The sequence below is a fragment of the Periplaneta americana genome, chromosome 2, assembly GCF_040183065.1.
Source record: "Periplaneta americana isolate PAMFEO1 chromosome 2, P.americana_PAMFEO1_priV1, whole genome shotgun sequence".
Classification (NCBI taxonomy): domain Eukaryota; kingdom Metazoa; phylum Arthropoda; class Insecta; order Blattodea; family Blattidae; genus Periplaneta; species Periplaneta americana.
In genome coordinates this window covers 87,822,772-87,842,590 of record NC_091118.1, presented here as the reverse complement: position 1 = coordinate 87,842,590, position 19,819 = coordinate 87,822,772, and the positions used below count along the sequence as shown (strand labels likewise).

At 35.1% G+C, this 19,819-nt stretch overlaps 1 protein-coding gene across 4 annotated transcripts in view; it reads right to left on the bottom strand.

Annotated features, from left to right (window-relative positions):
• Positions 1–7,899: 7,899 nt before the first annotated feature.
• The window catches only part of LOC138694389 (long-chain fatty acid transport protein 4-like), a 493,080-nt gene continuing 481,160 nt past the window's right edge, over positions 7,900–19,819 (bottom strand). For all 4 annotated transcript variants that reach the window (XM_069818078.1, XM_069818077.1, XM_069818079.1 and 1 more), the window contains exons 10-12: positions 17,063–17,220; positions 12,188–12,341; positions 7,900–8,774 (exon numbers count right to left, since the gene is read on the bottom strand). In XM_069818078.1, the coding sequence (XP_069674179.1) occupies positions 8,620–8,774; positions 12,188–12,341; positions 17,063–17,220 (467 nt within the window). In that variant the 3' untranslated portion in view covers positions 7,900–8,619. The remainder of the gene's footprint in view (positions 8,775–12,187; positions 12,342–17,062; positions 17,221–19,819) is intronic.

The following is a 19,819-nucleotide window of genomic DNA, read 5'->3' as shown; positions in this document are numbered from 1 at the left end:
GCTGTCAAATGTTGGCATTTTTTATACGTATGAGTTGCGCGACTGTATATATTAGACTGTGGTGATATTCTACATTGTACCTTTGTGTATTCGCTGTCCAATTTGTGTGTTCTTGTGGCAGAAACTTGAGGATATACAAGCTTTTAATGTGTCTAGTTTTATGCTGATGTAAGAAATGACGTTTTTAATGCAAGTGTTGTCGTTCTTCATTGCTGCTTTAAAATTAAAGTCTGTGATTCAGAAGACAGTTAAACATGTTAGTTATTAGTGAGAGGCCTTTGTACTGCCATCTCTTGGATTCCTGGGGATTAACATGGCCTCTTGATTTTAACAGGCAATGGTACATTTTCGATAAGCTTTTTTAGTACAGCTTCGATATAATAGTACAATTTTGATAAGTTTTTTTTTTTCAATTAACCTCTTATTTTCTTTACACCGTCTCTTTGACTAGTGATTAGATCCTCTAACTTTACTCCCGCATGTATCAGGTTCGATCCCCGACTATCTCAAAAATAATATTTTGAGGAATTGTGGGTGTGAAAGGGAAACTACTGACAAGGTTATGGTAGGAAAATGTAAATTTGTTTTCAGAGACGGACCAAGAAAGTATTTTTATTTACAGATGCCAAGTAAACAGAACCTAAATAAAATCTATTTGCGCTGGGATGAAAATAATATGAACCAGGCAGTATCAAGTGTGACGGAAGGACATCTGTCAATTCTTACAGCATCTCAACATTATAATGTACCATTTTAAACATTGCATGGGAAAGTGAAGGTGAGGAAGGAGATAGCAGCAGGTCTGAATCCTGTGGTTAAGAAGATTGGTCATCCGTCGATTCTGTCGCTGGAAATGGAACAAGCTTTGGTGGAAAGACAGCTATGTCTTGAAGAAAGAGATGAAAGAGTGATGGAACGGAGAAAAATTCTCTCCGGCGCCGGGATTTGAACCCGGGTTTTCAGCTCTACGTGCTGATGCTTTATCCACTAAGCCACGCCGGATACAACCCCGACGCCGGTCAGAATCGTCTCAGATTAAGCTCCATCTCTTGGGTTCCCTCTAGTGGCCGCCCTCTCCACTACGTCATAGATGTCTATGAACGCAGGACCGAAGTCCATACATGTGTTGAGGTGCACTCGGATGAGTGACTGGTTGGCCGGGATCCGACGGTATGGGCGCCGTCTTAAATCACAAAGTGATTTATTACGCATATCATATATATATATATATAAAATATATAAAATATAATTATAAAATATATAAAATATATATTGAAGAAAGAGGTTTAGGACAAACAACATTACAAGTGAGGCGGGCTGCTTTTCAGCTTACAGAAGCCTTAGGAATTAAACATAACTGGAATGCTGAAGACAAAGTTGCAAGTGTAGATTGGTTCCGAGCTTTTCTAAAACGTAATTCAGTTTTAAGCCTCCGAAAACCTGAAGATCTCTCTCGTGCAAGGGCTGGAAGTCTCTGCAAAGAGGAAGTAGATCACTATTTAAATATTCTAAAACAACTACTGAATGACTACCAGCTTTCTGATAAACCCCACTGCATTTACAACATGGACGAGTCCGGCTTCCCCTTGAACAACAGAACATTGAAGATAGTTAGTCAGAAAGGAAAGCGTGAGGTCGTTTCACTTACAAATGTCGAACGTGGCCAAAATGTAACAGTAGTGGCATGTTGTAATGCAGCTGGATCTTATATTCCTCCTATGGTGATTTTTAATGGTGTTAGGAACAGTATCATGTACAAAGATGATTTACCTCCTGGATCAGTCGTTGAAATGAGCGACTCGGGTTACATAAATGAAGATCTCTTCATCAGCTGGCTTAATCACTTTACTAAGTTCAAGCCTGATGACAAAATTAGCCCTTGGATAAAACATTGTCCAAACTACTGAAGAGTGCATACCATAAGAAGGCTACTGTATGGATGCATCAGAACCCAAACGAAACTATAAACAAATAAAGGTTTTGTGAAATATTCACGGCTGGGTGGAATTTAACAGCATCTGTGGGATCTGCTTTGAAAGGATTCGCTTGCACAGGAATAGTGCCGTTCTCTGACACCATTGTTCCTGAAGACAAATTCTCTCCCTCACTGTTGCTCAAATCATCATCATCAACAGATAGGCCAACAACTTCTGCCCAAGATTCACAAAGTACTTCTGGTTCCACGCTGCTGTTAAGACCATCAACTTCCACAACCACTACTCCCATAAAAACTTCACCAAGCACCCCAAGCTTTGCGAAAGATATGCAGTCACCCACATTGTCACCCCAAGAAGTAGCGCATCAAGTTATGCCATCACCTGAGAAAACTATTTCCATAGGGAGGAAAAGAAAAACTCAGACTGCAAGACTTCTTACCAGTGAAGAAAACATGAAGAAGGCAAATGCAAAATGATTTTGATCGAAGAGAAGGATCAGGAAACAGATTTGGCGAAGAAGATAAAGAAAGGAAAGAAGGTATTGATTAAGAATATCAAGGATAAGTCACCAGTTAGAGAAGACAACTGTGGATTTTGCTCTTTAAACTATTACAATCCTAAATCTATTGCAAAAGATAGCTGGATTTGCTGTCAAATGTGCAATGTGTGGTTTCATGAGGTGTGTGTATGTGTGAATGCAAGTGGAAAGAAACAATTTATTTGTGGAAAATGCCTATGATAGACTTATTATCAACTGTGTGTGAATGCAAATGGAAAGAAACAATTTATTTGTGGAAAATGCCTATGATAGACTTATTACCAACTGTGTGTGAATGCAAATGGAAAGAAACAATTTATTTGTGTAAAATGCCTATGATGGACTTATTATCAACTTGTATCAAAATTGTACCACCCTCTATCAAAATTGTACCTACAGAGGTACATTTTCGATGATTTCCACGAAAAATTGCAAAATGCTCCCTAGTTAAATAAAATGGCAATTTTCGCTGGGTTATTATTTTGTAAGTTCAATAAATGTCACACTGTTCTTGTAACTAAAGATACACGCGTTTCATTAATTATTTTGGAATTTAAAATCAGTTTTACACAGAACTATCGGAACTGTACCACCTTACTCTAGTTGCAGATATACTGTGAGATGCGTACTATATGAACACGGTATAGAATGCTAATGCAATAGATCTATATGTCTAGCTGCACTCATTCTGAAAGCAATATTTTGGTACGAACTTCCTAAGACTGATCATCAATAAATTTGTTATATTTAACCTTTAAAACGGTTTTTGCACTATTGTTAAATTAATGTTGTGGATCGTTTTGGGCATTGTTCAAATGATCCTCCAAGAAACTGTTCAAATGTATCCTACATGATCCTATCGAGTACGACCATTGATTAAAAGGAAGAAGTAAATGTAAGAGATTACAACAATTTTTCGAAAAGTGAATTCATTAGCATCTCATATTACACAATAAAACTCACCTCTGAAACGTTCATGTTATCAGAATATCCTTACTAAGTTCAAAAGAAACAAGTTTCTAAGCACTTCAACACAAGTGCATCCACTGAGTTCACACCGATAAATTAAATGGAAGGAAAATGGCAGCCAGTACATTAAAAGGACTGGCTTCTGCTATCAGTATCAGCAACTTAACGAAAATTATGACGTGTTGAGGGGAGAAATTCAATCTGTTCTAATGGGCCCCAGTTCAAATGTGCCCTCTTCCCTCCATTTTGAGAAAAGTATGTCGTAAACAAGTAGAGAATAGAATGACAGAACTAATGAATATTACACGCACGCGCGCACACGCACACACACATGCACGCACACACAGGGTGGAAGGTAACGTAGTACATTAATTATAGGATTGTGATTTCTTGAAATATAACAAACAAAAAAGTATCATACCATTTTGCTCGTTTTTACGAGGTTTTTGAAGAAATAATACTTTTATGCCGACATTTCGATCACGAATTTTACGAATACTGTTTAAAATATTGCATAATAACGAAGAGAACGTTTGATATGTTCACGATGCAGCAGTATTTTAATTAGAGAATTCACAGATTTCGAATTAATCGATGGAAGAAACATCGGAAACAATGATTATCGGGTCACGTACAGAAGGTCTAAAAATCTGGCATCCCTGTCCGGACGGTAGACAGTTTACCTAGTACTCGCAACTGATGAGCTGTTGTGATGTTTACATTGCATTAGTGTGCAGTCGGATGTACATCGATACAGTTTATACATTTCGAATATTTCAGATCACCCATATCGGGCTTTTTTCTGGAAAACTATATGATACTGGTTCTTCATAAAAAATTTTTGATAACCAAAACCTGTGTAAAGAATCGATTGATGGTAGTACCATTTCCCGCAACAAACCGTAAGTAGGGGTCAACTTCGAAATTTAAAATGAGAACATAGGTCATTGAAGGTACCATTGGAAACTACTTTTGAAAAGAAACAACTTTTACTGAAACTATTTTTCTAACTTTTAATGTTTACTCACAAAGCAACAAAAATGGTATCTTCTGAGAAATGCTGTACGTTGTTTATGTACGTACATCAGTAGTAGGTACAGCATAATTGTGAAGACTGCAGTTCTAGAAACTAAGCCACTTTCCACTATCATTTATTTTGCATAGCAACAGTGAATTTTGTTCATTCGTTCATATCATGTCCTCTTCCTTTGGGTTTGCTATATGGAAAATGCCAGTCACACGTGAAGAATTATTCAACATGTTGATGATAATTGGAGAATGCTATCGGAATTGCAGGGAAGGAGCACATGTTGACGCATAGAGATATCCATTGCGCGCCTATCATTCGTAAAATGTTTTCCAGTGTCTTGCAAAACGTGTGCGTACAAACGGCGTGGTGCAACCGAAACAAAACAAAGGTGAGCGATCAGACGACCTGTGAGGAATGAGAAAGAAGCTGCCGATGTCCTTACTGCGGTGATAGTTAATCCTCATGACTCCACAAGTAGGATTGCCCGTGACTCAGGATTGTACAGTGTTTAGAATTCTCAAAGACAACAAATTTAATCTATACCATATTTATTTCCATCAGGAACTTAGGGGACATGACTTCCAGACTCGTGTTGATTTCTGCAACTGGTTTCTAAATACGGACCGTGATTTCGAGCTCAGAATTCTGCGGACTGATGAGGTAACTTTCAAGAGTAATAGGCTAGTCAGGTGAATCTCTAAAATGTCCATTACTGGTCTCCGGTTAATCCATACTGGTTACGTGAAGTCGATTACCAGCACGTATGGAGCCTGAACACATGGTGTGGCCTCCTCGGACACCGAATCACAGGACCATAGTTTTTAGAGGAGAACGTGAATGGTAGAACGTACGCACGCTTCCTCGGAAACATTTGCACCAGTTGCTTCATGATTTTTCCCTTGCGCTTCGGTTAATACTGTGACTTCAGCAGGATGGCTGTCCGGCTCACTTTTTACTTAGAGCTCGGCGAGTTATTAACAGGTTATTTCCCCTGTGGTGGATTGGGCGAGGAGGATCAGTAGCTTGGTTGTCCCGATCTCCTGATTTCGTTCCAAATGACTTCTTCTTGTGGGGGAGAATTAAAGACATGTTCTACCAAGTGTGTCCAACAACTAGAGAAGACATGAAGCAAAGAATTAGAGTAGCCTGTGGGTCTCTCAGGTGTGCTGAAGTGCTCCGTGCAATCAAGGATGTTAGGAGGAGATCAAAACGTTGTTTAGCACAGAGTGGCGGACATTTTGAACACTTACTGTGAAGAGTGTACATACATAAACAACAGACAATATTTCTCAGAAAATATCATTTTTGTTGCTTTGTGAGTAACCATTAAAAGCTAGAAAAAAGAAAGGTTTCCGTACAAGTTATTTCTTTTTAAAAGTAGTTTTCAATGACACCTTCAATGACCCATGTTCTTATTTGAAATTTCGAAGTTGACCATAGATAGCCCTACTTCCGGTTTGTTACGCGAAATTGTAGTCTACTGCCAACTATCGATTCTTTACATAGGTTTTGGTCATCAAAATTTTTTATGAACAACCAGTATCATATAATATTCGAGAAAAAGGCTGATACGGGTGGTCTGAAACACACGATTTATATGGTTTATTTAACGACACTCGCAGCTGCAAAGGTTATGTCAGCGTCGCCGGTGTGCCGGAATTTTGTCCCGCAGGAGTTCTTTTACATGCCACTAAATCTATTGACATGAGTCTGTCGCATTTAAACACACTTAAATGCCATCGACCTGGGCCGGGATCGAACCTGCAACCTCGAGCATAGAAGGCCAACGCTATACCAATTACGCTACCGAGGCCGGCCATACACTGACCAATTTTTTTCAGCAACTCCCCAACTTGTTTTTGCCACCAAACATTGTTTACCTGAGTTTGAAGCACACGACTTAACAAAACGCTGATTTCTAGAAGTACGATATAAATAAGTTTTATTGCTGGGAGTCATTCATGTTTCATGAATGGAAGAAGAATCTCTACTGCACCGCTACAAGCACAAGGCCTATTTGCAAACTGTTGCTCACCTTTAAAATAGTTCTCTAATATACGAGTATTATATTACATTGCACTGATATGTTTCAGGCGGCCGATAGCTCATTTGGTAGAGCAACTGGTTGCGAACTGGATTTACTTGGATTCAATCCCGATGCCAAAACTTGCAGAATCCCTGATGATCACACAGCCTTCTATCAGGTTCTTTTCTGGAGGTAAAAGTTCGGAGCGTGATTCCAACCGCATCATCTGATTCCAGTGCCAAAGTCATGGACCTCTTACTTACATGCCCCCTAAAGCACTTTTGCATAGTGTTAAAGAGATACCTTTACCTTTATCTAATATGCTTAAGGTATTGGCTTGTAACGAAACAGTATTAGTTTGATTTTGTATTAATTCTACAATCCTCAGGCTGAAAAAGATTTCCCCATCTATTTTATTAGTTTGGGAAACGTATTAGGGTCTTTCACGTGTTAATTTTATGTTACCTTGTTAACATGTCTCGGCCTGCTATTGGCCATCTTCAGAACTGGTTGTTGCTTGTTATGGCGCCTTTTGTTTTGTTTCCTGTGGGGGTGTGTTTGTGTAGTGTAATGTGGAATCAAGGAGTGTGTACTGAAATTGAGTTGTGTGTTGAGAATTTCATTTGGATGTGTTTTTGTGTGTTTGTATATTTCGTATTGTTCTAGTGTGTTTAGTTTCTGACCTTTTGGTTGGATGTGTAGAATTTCCATGTTTGTGTTGATGTCTCTGTATGTGTGGTTAGTATTTATGATGTGTTCTGCATATGTGGATTCCACATTCTGGAAGTGTTTTGTAAATTTGTTATGGCTGTGATGTGTTCTTTGTAACGTGTTTGAAATGATCTGCCTGTCTGTCCTATGCAGAAGTTGTTTCAGGTGTTACATTTGAGTTTGTATACGCCTGTCTGGTTGTGGAAATTCTACACATCCAACCAAAAAACCAGAAACGAAACACACTAGGACAATACGAAATACACAAACACGCAAAAACACATGCAAATGAAATTCTCAACACGCAACTCAGTTTCAGAACACACACTCTTTGACTCCACATTACACTACACAAACACACCTCCACAGGAAACAAAACAAAAGGCGCCAAGACAAGCAACAACCAGTTCTAATGATGGACAATAGCAGGCAGAAACATGTTAAAAATTTAACATAAAATTGAACACGTGAAAGACATATAATACGTTTTCCAAAGTGATATAGTGTTAAAAGTTGTGTAATCAAGATGTATATTTTATTAGCTTTGAATACCATCTCTGTATATCAACAATTGGGAATTATAAGTACCGTACCAACTTAAGCCTTCGCTGTATTTGAATCCTTATTCAGTGGACCTTCAGTTCAAGAAAGAAGGTCGTGCATATTTGTAAAGAAATAATTTCATCAGTTATTACTAGTACAAATAAAAATATATATTTAATTTTATTTGTAGTTCTTTAACAAAATTCACCGTTATAGATATTAACAAAATGTCCTTATAGTTAAATTTACTAATAAAATATTTCACTTCATAGTGGCAGCACAGGAAGTAGGAACTTATATGGGAATCGCTGTAATTAAAAATATAGTTTTGTAAGTGTATGTTTGTAGATGAGCCACTTATTGAATTAAGATTACATGATCAGAATATTTCTAACTCCTATTCGAGTCCTGCCACTTTGAATAACACATTTGTAACAAAATGTACGAAATCTCTTGTGACAGGAATTAATGATGGATTTACCAACTCCAGCTTTAATAAATGAGAACAAAAGCATGCAATAGTTCAAGTCAATTCAATAACGAATCCAACAATCCACGTTTGCCATTTTCAATTAGTATACCAAGAAACAATACTAGCATTGTGTCTCAAGCTTGATACAAGCCTTTACGTCGTAAGTCATTTCATAATTGTGAACCATACATGTCTTTCAACGTCTCCGACTTCACACCACAATTTATTTCAGTAAATCACTAAGTATTTCTTGCTTGATGTCGATGTCCATTTTCACACGGTAATCACAACCTTTCAGATCAGTTCATATCTTAATATGATTAATGATGAACATCCAAATTAACCCACAATTTATTGCATGATATTCTTAGTTGTTACTAGGAAACTTTAGGACTACAGTCTGATCTTCCCTGTGAATATGTTATTGTATATTTCCTCTGTGAGTGTTTCATAGCTTGCTGAAGAACTCATGAAGTACAACTTGTCCTTAATTGTTACAGGATCAAACCCATCTTGTTGAAGATCTCTTTTCTTCAATTTGAAAGTTCCTGTTAAATGAACAAGCAGTTTAGTTATTGTACAGTCTTAATTGATATTCCTGCATGGCAATTTAATTCCATTTTCCTTTCTTATTTAACTAGACATATAGCCTAACTTCAAAACAATAAATAAATAAATAAATAAATAAATAAATGCTTAATTTGCTTGCAGATTATACGAATGAAACTCATTAATTTCACTGCAAATAATTAAAGTTTATATTACGTATTAGACTTAAAATGTAATTATTATGACATTAATTAAAATCCTAATATGCTACAGTAGAACTGCATTTATACGTTTTTATGGGAATCTGAAAAAAAAGCGCAAGTGAGGAAAACGTATAACTGAAATTACATTCAGATCTGAAATCATCTGAAATAGCATTTGAAGACTATACAAGGGGAATAAAAAGTTAATTTAATACAATTTACGCAAGAGAAACTTAGAACGTCACAGTTACGTCATCTTTGAATCTGTAATACAGTACTAAAATTTACAACACATATCCTTGAAGAATATAAGATTATTTGTAGGAAATATTATATGCTTAGAGTCAAAATCGACTGATTATTGCATTTCAAACTCCAATCCAGACATTTTTTTGTTATATTGAGAACATGCAATAATTGAAGGGTAATATTATTTTAAATATGCTTATGTACATTTAACCATAGTTTAAGGTAGGTCCACATAGTAAAAGTGAACACTGCTATACAGAAAGTTAAGAAAAAAAGAGTAATATTTTGAGGCAATATTAAAAAATAACGAGAGAAAAGTATAATAAACATGGGTCCTAAAATTGATATCTTGAAGAAACAAGGATTGTGAAATTGGTGTTATAACTAGGCATCAGATTTTTAGGTTTTTACTTATTGTTTTCCTTAATATCCTATCAGGCCTATCAGTAACTATTATTATAATATTATATGCCTGCTATTATAATAATGAAATATTATACTGTCTATACGCATCCATTTTCACATTACGACCTATTTTTGCTTTTCTGCACCTTTAACAGCCTTTTTTCGTCTTAAATCATATTTAAATCATATTCCCGCCCTCAAAACAAGCAGTAAGAATTAAGGATATTAAACATATTAATCCTCGAAGACGGAATTGGTGAGGGACCGACACTGACACAGGCTAACAAATTATATTGCAATAGTCGGGTAAACGGGCGCGGCAGTCTTTGTAGGCAGAAAAGTGTGGGTCCTTATATTTATGGCGGTAGCGGCAGCCAGATCAATATACCTTTCATTTCAATAATACTTATCCACGCAAAATATATTGTGAAAAGTTTAAAACTTCTTTCTTCAAACATTTCCGAAACAATTGTAGCTAGACAGTCTAGGAAAGTGCTTAATAATTTTGGTATTGTGCTTCTGTGCTTGTGCCACAAAATGCCGAAACTGAAAACTTCCAAAAGTGTATTAATAAGACAATGGATTTTAGATTTCCAGTGTTTTAAGGCAGATGGGAAAGTGGTTTTGTGCCAGGCCTGTAATAAAGAGGCAAATGTAATTTTTATTATAAAAATAACTTTTTTCTTATTCCATGTACGAATATGAATCTGAGTTTTCATTTCACAAAAATACTTGGCCCGTGTTTATGTAGGTCTACACGTTTATATTCAATACGCGGCCATACACACGTAGGTCAGATATAAGGACAGTTTTCGGTAACATGACACTCTTACACCACATGGTACTAACTTAAATGCACATTACAAGTTTCATCCATCAGAGAAGTAACATTCTAAAACTATAATCTGTTACATTTTTACAATGTTACATTTATTCCAGTTTCAGAAATTGTCTTAAAAGTTTATATTTCTCAAGCATTACCAATACTGCCATTTCTCTATTTTAAATAGGTAAATTTTATCGTGGAAAATGGCTCCGCACTAAAAATGTGTGTTGACAATATAAATCATTTCAGTACTTCTTGTACACGATCGTTTTTAATAAAAAAGGCTTATTTCACAGCATAGTCTAATAAATACATAACATAACAGTCTGCCTATATAGGCATATGATCAATAATTAATAATTATTATGTTGTAAACATTACTCTTCGATCTTAAAATCGACTCTACAACATTAGCCAATCATTAAAAATTGTTAATTAAATTTGGAATTCATTTATAAATTTGTAAAATGTAGTTCTATTAAATCAACTAATAATAATTTTAATTATTTCTGAGAAATCTGAACCAATATTTACACAAGCATTATTTTTAGGTTTCTTCCGATAAGAGGAGTCATTTAGTACAACATGAAAAAACAGCAATTCATCACGAAAACACAAAAAGGAAACAATTCCACAAACAAATTTTGCTTACACAACCCGTGCCTTCAGAAAGGAAAAGTCAATTCTATTTTAATATGTGTGAAGCACAGCAAGTAAAATTCTCTGGAACGTACTCGAAAACCCAAAAATGAAGTCTTTTTTGAAAAAGTACTGCAAAGGAACAATACCATCCCAGTCCACCCTCAGGAAAAATGATCTGAAATGGTTTATGAATCCAAACTCAATTAAATGAGGGCTAAAATAGGCGATTCTTGCATATATATATCTGTAGACGAAATCACCGATGCACTAGGATGAAGCTTAACAAATTTAATTGTAGGCAAGACAGATGAATGCTTTCACCATGTAATGTCCATGATCGAAATATCCAATTGACGAAATGTCGATGGACATAAATGTCCATGGTGATAAAATGGCCATGGAATGAAAATGTCCGTATAAAACAAGTCCATGTCCAGAATGTCCATAAATTTGGTGGTAAAATGTGCATATCCAGAAAATAAATAACAAAACAATGTCAACAAAATGTATTGCTCCATTCTTAACGCAATTTAATATGCGTTTAACTTTTATTCTGGCTCTGTCAGGTCCATGCAAATGTTGTTCGTACCATCCCTTATGATTTCAAGATGGTCTAGGATACTGTTGGTGGTCATGGAAACATTACAAATCCTGCGCTGGATGCATCTCCAGTAAATTTTAGTTCTATCCTTATTGAAGTCATGGTGGTGATTGATATCTGATGAAAACTGTTCTCTTCTATAATATTTTGGACCTCATAAGAGCCGTAATCAATGGTAGTTTGAATGACAATCAATGAAAGGTAATTCCCAACCTTACATTGACCTGACTCTCTAGCTCCTACGTATAATTTAATATAGTATTTGATGTCCAATCCTGAAATTAGCTCTCGGTAAGGAACACAGGAAATAGGTTACCCATCTTTGTTTTCCTTGATGATGGGGACAAGTAGTTTCAAAACATATTCCTACGGAACACCTAAGATATGGTACAACGACCGAAAACTTCAGACAACTCTGAACACTGCAAAAGTCTTAAATCGTACTTCACACTCAAGTAGGCTTACCTTCTAAAAACTTGCACATACCTGTCAAGTCGACTTTCCTCATTATCCTGATAAACTGAGGCCGGGCATAGGAAGGAAGTGCCTTTGTCACGCCTTCTGCAAGCGTTTTAAGATCTAAAGTATCATCCTGATCAACTATTGCTGCCATGCCTGCTCGCCCTTCCATTCCTCGTACCTATACAAAACAAGACGTTGTAAAGACTCGCTGTAGATGGAAAGAAATAAAATAAGCATATAGTCTAATGTTTCGGGATTAATGATCTTGCCCCACTCTTCTGCTCCTACACTTTCGAGCGAGCACAGCACCTTGGTATATTCTGATTTCTGAAGTAACTCCCCTTTCGAGTGGTTTCCCTGGAGGTAGTTTGCTCGTTATCCTTTCTCTCTACATGTTCAAGCCATTTATTTTATTCGTACCTCTGTATTTGATTAACTACGTATTCCTGATTTCTTAAATTTTACTTTCCCGTTTACTAAGTATAAAGAAAAGTATTGTGGTGATGCAAAATACATTTTGATAGTTTTACAGAAATGCACGTTGCACGTTCTCAGCAGTTCTGACACCGAAAACATTATTTTGAACATGCCTGTGTACAGTCATTACTCCTGTAAGTCATCAAGAACATCGTCTACTTCATATCGTACCTGTCTACCAAAACACAATAAAGATACCATACGAAAGAATATTTGAGAGGAAAATGTGACGTTTGGCGTATTAATAAAACATGTAAAAGAATGAATCAATAACTACGACAATAAAACGATACTTTCCAATGTAAAGCGTGTCAGACAATTTCGTATATGAAACATTGAAAAGAAAAAGTTCAGTACCTACAACACCAGAAGAATGTAGGCACTACAGTATATTATGTACAATTTCGTGATGGCGGAAGAATTTCATTGTTATAATTTGCAAGAATAGTAAAATGGGACAGCTGTGCACGTCGATTTCAATTTTAATAAGGCAATATGTTCCTGAAACCCTTTAAAAATCGTTCAAACATCTTTTAGCAAAAAATTACAACACACAATAAATTTGAAGTTGTTCATATTGAAAGATGACGAAAATAATGCGTGTGTGAGTTAAACTTCCAATAATGTTTTAACAAATGTAGTTGTATATTTCAATAACTGAATTATGTAACTTAAGTTGACCTTGTGTCAACCAAGATCGGTATAGGAACTTCATTATCACACCATTCCGAGATATATGCGAAGACTTTGTCGTGCACGAAACATCGCACATCATACTCAATGGTTCCAGCAAGATGGAGCCACCTGGCACACTGGCAGAAACTCATTCAATTTTCTCTGGGAACATTTTGGTGAACGCATAATTTCCCGTGGTACAGATTTTCCGTATCCATCGCATTCACTTGACCTTACACCACTCGATGGGTATGTATGGGATATGTTGAAGGAATCAATTTTTCGAGAAAACTCGCCGATAACAATTTTATTGTGGAATTGCGAGGAAAAATCATAGAGTTTTTTCGCCACTTTCAACAACCTACATTTGCAAACATGTTTTGAAATCTATGTGAACATTATGAGCAGGGAAAGGATTTATATGTAAATACATATTTACTTATAAAGCTAATATAATTTATATTTTGCATTATCTTTATGTTTCACAATGTGTAGGGTTGAAAAATCCTACTTTTATTTTCCATATTTTTCCATATTTTAGAGTTTAGTACATATTTTCGTTAATTTCCATATATTTTCCATATTTCATATAAAACAGTCCATATTATATTAGGTTTAACAATAAAACAAAACAAAATTCCATTAACTTTTAAAAATACATTTCAACAATAGAGATTTAAACACATGTTCAGTAATCCCTTTAACATCAGAGTTATTTGAAAATTAGCAGTCCTATCAACAATGGGAAAGTAAGTTACAAAACTGTATTAATTTAATTTAAAATTTTTAACAGACTTCAGTTGTGCAGCTCAACAGTTAAATGCCAGTCAGAGTACACATAGGTTCAGTTTTGTAAATCATACTATAAGGACGGTAAATATGCCAAAAGTACGTCATTCAGTCAATTTAAAATCAAAACTAACAAGTTACATTTCAGAATTTAAAGAAGATGGTTTATCAACTGACAATAAAATATTATTTTGTAATTTGTGTCAGTGTGCAGTATCATCTACACAAAAGTTCCTGGTGCAACAACACATTACAACTAGTAAACATCAGGCCAACAAACAACTAAATTCCAAGCAGAGACAATTGTTTTTAACACAACCAACAACATCGAATGTAAGATCTGAGTTTAACATCGACCTGTGCCGTTCTCTCATCTCTGCTGATATTCCTCTCTACAAACTAAAGAATAAGGTCTTCAGGGAATTCCTTGAAAAATATACTCAACATACAATCCCGGATGAGTCAACACTTAGGAAGACGTATGCTCCATCCATCTACGATGAGACAATACAGAAGATAAGAGATGAAATTAAAGATAGTTCAATTTGGGTTTCCATTGATGAGACTCCCGACAAAGAAGGTAGACTTGTTGGTAATGTAGTTATCGGTTTGTTAAGTGAACAATATTCTGAACGAATTCTTTTACATTGTGATGTTCTAGAAAAGTGCAATAACAAAACTATAGTTAAACTGTTCAACGAAGCTATGGGTATCCTGTGGCCAAAGGGTATTATGTACGATAATGTGTTATTCTTTATTAGCGATGCTGCCCCTTATATGGTCAAAGCTGGACAAGCATTATCTGTTGTATATCCTAAATTGACTCATTTTACTTGTGTGGCGCATGCATTTCATCGTGTGGCAGAAGTGGTCAGAGACAATTTCCCTAAAGTAGATTTGTTGATTTCATCAGTGAAAAAAGTATTTCTCAAAGCTCCCAGTAGAGTTAACGTGTTGAAAGAAATGTACCCTGAAATTCCATTGCCACCAAAGCCAATTTTAACTAGATGGGGTACATGGCTAGAAGCAGTTGAATATTATGCCGAACATATAGACTCTATTAACAATGTTCTCCTTGCATTGGACTCTGAAGATGCAGTCTCAATTGATACTGCGAAAACAGTTACCTGTGACATAAGTGTGAAGAATGACTTAGCTCACATTCAGCATACATTTTCATGCATCATAAAAACGCTCAAAAGTCTCCAAAATAGGCACCTTTCACTATCTGAAAGTTTTGAAATTATAAATAGTACTGTGGAACAACTGAATCGTGGTAGAGGTAAAGTTGCAGATGCAGTAAGAGCTAAGGTGGACACTGTACTTTCAAAAAACCCTGGATATGAAGAACTACAAAAGGTTGTTGCTGTGATGAGTGGTGAATCAACAGTGAAGATTAACTTGGACTTATCCCCAGCAGACATTGTGAAATTGAATTATGTACCAGTTACTTCTTGTGACGTCGAACGCTCTTTTAGTCAGTATAAATCTATCCTCAGAGACAATAGAAGAAGATTCACTTTTCAGCACTTGAAAGAAATGTTTGTAACCTATTGTTATGGTAACAGACAATAAAAATTGTGTTTTGTTGAAACTACATTGGAAGATAAGGTACGTCCATTATATTTTTTGTTTAGTTTGATTAAAATGTACCAATATTTAACGTACATAGTCATTTTTTTATAATTTTAAGTCCATATTTAATTCCATATTTTGGTAAAAATCCATATTTAATTCCATATTTTGGTAAAAATAACTACATATATATTTACATATTTCATATATTTTTAGTCCATATAAATCCGTTCCCTGATTATGAGTATTAAATACAATAAATCATGTTAAAATTGTTCAATCTTATGACTTAACAATTTAAAATTTACAGTTATTAATATATGTTAAATATTAAATAATGTATTAAACGTTTTAGCCTTTTACAGCATCATCAGACACAATTTGCTTCTACGATATATAAATTACATAATTAAAAACAATTTAATAACTGACTTATCTGAAAATCAAAGCATGAATTGTAAATTATTAATATTGTTTGCAACATAATGGAAAGCATTTTGAACATTTTTTATAGAGAACATTAGAGAAAAATGAGTCATCTTCATGTCTTCATATTTTATTATTATTATTATTATTATTATTATTATTATTATTATTATTATTATTAGTAATTAATAATGCCGCTGCTATTATATATGTTACTAATCCATACTTATAAAATACAAAGTTGATAGTACGACAATTATTATTTTAAAACTACCGTACAAAAAGAAGCAGGGTTCTCCCAGACTGCAGAATAAAGTACCGGGGCAGCGTCCTGGCATGACTACACCCCTGTCACCTAATTGGTGTCACTTATGAGGTTCAAACCTGTTTTCGGACGTTGATTGAACAATAAAACTCACAATAAGATACAAAACACTATGGTATCTGCAGACTATAAACTAGCAGGCCAGAAGAAAGAGTGGTGAAGAAATAATAATGGTCAAACTGATCAGGAAGAGAAAGAGGAATTGGCTGGGCCACCGGCTGAGAAGAAACTGCCTACTAAAGGATGCACTGCAAGGAATGGTGAACGGGAGAAAAGTTCGAGACAGAAGAAGATATCAGATGATAGAAGACTATAAGATATATGGATCATATGTGGAGGAAGGCAAAAAATAGGAAAGATTGGAGAATGCTGGGTTTGCAGTGAAAGACCTATCATTGGGCAGACAACTGTGAATGAATAAGTATGTGTTAAGGTTACTTCGTCGTACACTTGCGATAAAGTAACTTCCATTTTAGCATGTTCAGAACGGGTCTACTTTTCATACTATGTATGTTATGGTGATAAATAAAATATTATTAAACTAAGGCATTTGAGGCTAAGTTTTATTCAAGGAAGCTTACGTAAATAATGGAATTTAGTACTGAAGAAAGATAAACCCAATTAGAACTGACCTCCACGCCGTACACCACAGCATCTCGATAATCAATCAGATTACTGATTACGGCCTCGACTTCTGAAGTTGACACATTTTCTCCTTTCCATCTGAATGTATCTCCAGTTCTGTCTTTAAAGTATAGGTATCCAAATTCATCTGATACTAAAAGATCACCTGAAATGCAATGCATCAACATTAAGCATTAATGCAGTTGAACTTGTTAATTATATTTATGCATTACTGGTATCTAAACTGCTCTTTTTATCCCTCGACCTTGGCAAACAGAGCAATGGGTTCATTCGTAGCAACGAATTAAAAGTTTTAATTCATTGCTAAAAGTTTTAAATCACACTCTCCTTAACAAACAACAAAGGCTATTACCAACGATAAAATTCATACATTCATTAATTTATCCATTCCTGGTATCTAAACTGGTCTTTACTTCACCTCACAGCAGTGAATTATTTACTGTGTCACACGTTAAAAGTGTTAAAATTGTTTTAAACAATTTTAACACTTTTAACATGTGACACAGTAAATTTTATGTTCTTAACAAAGTGTTAACGAGAACTTTAATCAATGATAGTGAATTATTTTTTTAAATCACTCTATTCATGACAACCAACACATTTTAGGGCCGATTTTAAATTGCACTGGAAAATTGTAAACTGCAGTGCAAAGAAACCAGACGGTTAATCACTTACTGTGTAAACTGGACTGGATGACCGAGGAGTAGAAGATACAAAATGCATGTAGCTATGAGCTGATATTTGTTGCATAGACTGTACTAACACTTCAGTTTATTATGAGTGCTGATTATGAAACACTTGTTCAAAACTAATAGGCCTACTGCACTTTATGCGTGCCGATTATCAAACACTTGTTCAACACTAATACTGTACTTTATGCGTGTCAATTATCAAGCACTTGTTCAACACTAATACTGTACTGTACTTTGACAAAGCTATAACATGTACTTTTTATGAATCTGAATCGATCAATTTTTCCTTCCTGGTAATGAGAACCGTATATATTTTCGCATTATACTTTCGGAGTGTACATGTCCACTTCACTTCACCAGATTTAAGTCCACTATCTTTGTAAAATTAAAATCGTCAATAATGAGTAACTCTCTTCCTCGCTCACTAGTAGCTAGAGTAGCAACAGGCAATCCGAGCGTTAGAGTGCAACTGAAGTGACTGGAGTCTGTTAAAAAACAAACATCAGTTCAATACGCAGCAAAAGTCCACGTCATGAAGGAGTTCATGAAAACAAACCCTATCAAATTCAAGCAAGGCGATGTATCGATTGTCGAAATTGTACAAACCGGGCAAAAATGTGGGTAAAACATAATAAAATGAGAAGAAATGCAATTTAAAACATCCAGTGCAATTTATAACATGCAAAATCAGAGCAGTTTACATACAGGACGTTTGAATTCCAGTGCAATTTACCACCGCTCCATTACACGCCTACCCCTTTTCCATGTGACTTAGCCGTCCAGAACAACACGACTCATTTGAGCTTAAGCAACGTTGCCTAGTTATAATATTAAATTTTAGTCGCTCTTAGTTATGGTAAGTTATATATTACATGAGCCCAGATAAAATATTATAGTCACGAGGAAGATGAGACGTAAGAACTAAGTCCAGTAAAAAGCAACAATAAAACCCATACATTTACATATATTCATAACTTCTTCACAAACAACACATTACATAGAAAATGCGTAGGTACGTATAATTTAAAATGAAATTTAGATACCAGTAATGAATAAAATAATGTATACCACACGACAGTGAACAGATTTTATGTATTCGTGAAAATTATCACCCTCTGCTTCGTCTCCGGCGCTAAACTTTTCACTCGCGGATGAAATCTCAGTCTGCTCTCTTATACTGTAAATAATTACTATAATATGAGTTAAAGTAGGCTACTGTGATAAATTAAAATCGCTGTCAATGTTACTTGTAATATAACCTTACGACTTTATCAATAATAAGTAAAATTGTAAAATTAATTACTACAAATGATAAAAACTTCCCTGTGAAAAATTATGTTCCATCAAGGAAAATAATGAAAGTCATGCAAGACTGACATAATATATTGTCAGTTCGAAGTTAAAAATACAAGAAGAGAACGTTTTATTCACAGTAAACCTGCTACCACAAAATAAGGATGATTTAATTAATTGTTTACTTATTAATTCAGTGATGTATTCAATTCATCAATTGATTGACTGATGTATTCATTCATCCACTGACACAATGATCATGTATTTATTAATTTAACCATTCATTGATTGATGTATTCATTCATCCATTGATTGATTTATTGATTGATTAATTCATTAATTTATTTATCCATTGATTGACCGGTTCATTCATTTATTCATCCACTAATTGATTCATTCATTGAATCATCAATTGATTGTTGGATTCATTCATCCATCTGTTCGTCCGTCCGTCCGTCCATTCAGTCATTCATTCATGAACAAAATCCGACCGATAGTTACAGACAGACATATAAACGGAATAACCAAAACAGCATTCTCTGCATGAGGTAGGAATGCTGGAAACGCGTTATTTTCCTGAAAATCTCGAAATCAATTTCTGCAGCATCACAGACTTTCTCTTTGTACCTTGTGTAATAAGGGAGTAGAAGTTACTATAATTATATGGCAAAGTGAAGTAAAACCCTGTCTTGAATTTTGAGTTGGCATTAAAGTAAGTTTCGCGCATATGTACTGCAGTCGGAGAAAGAAAGTCCTTTT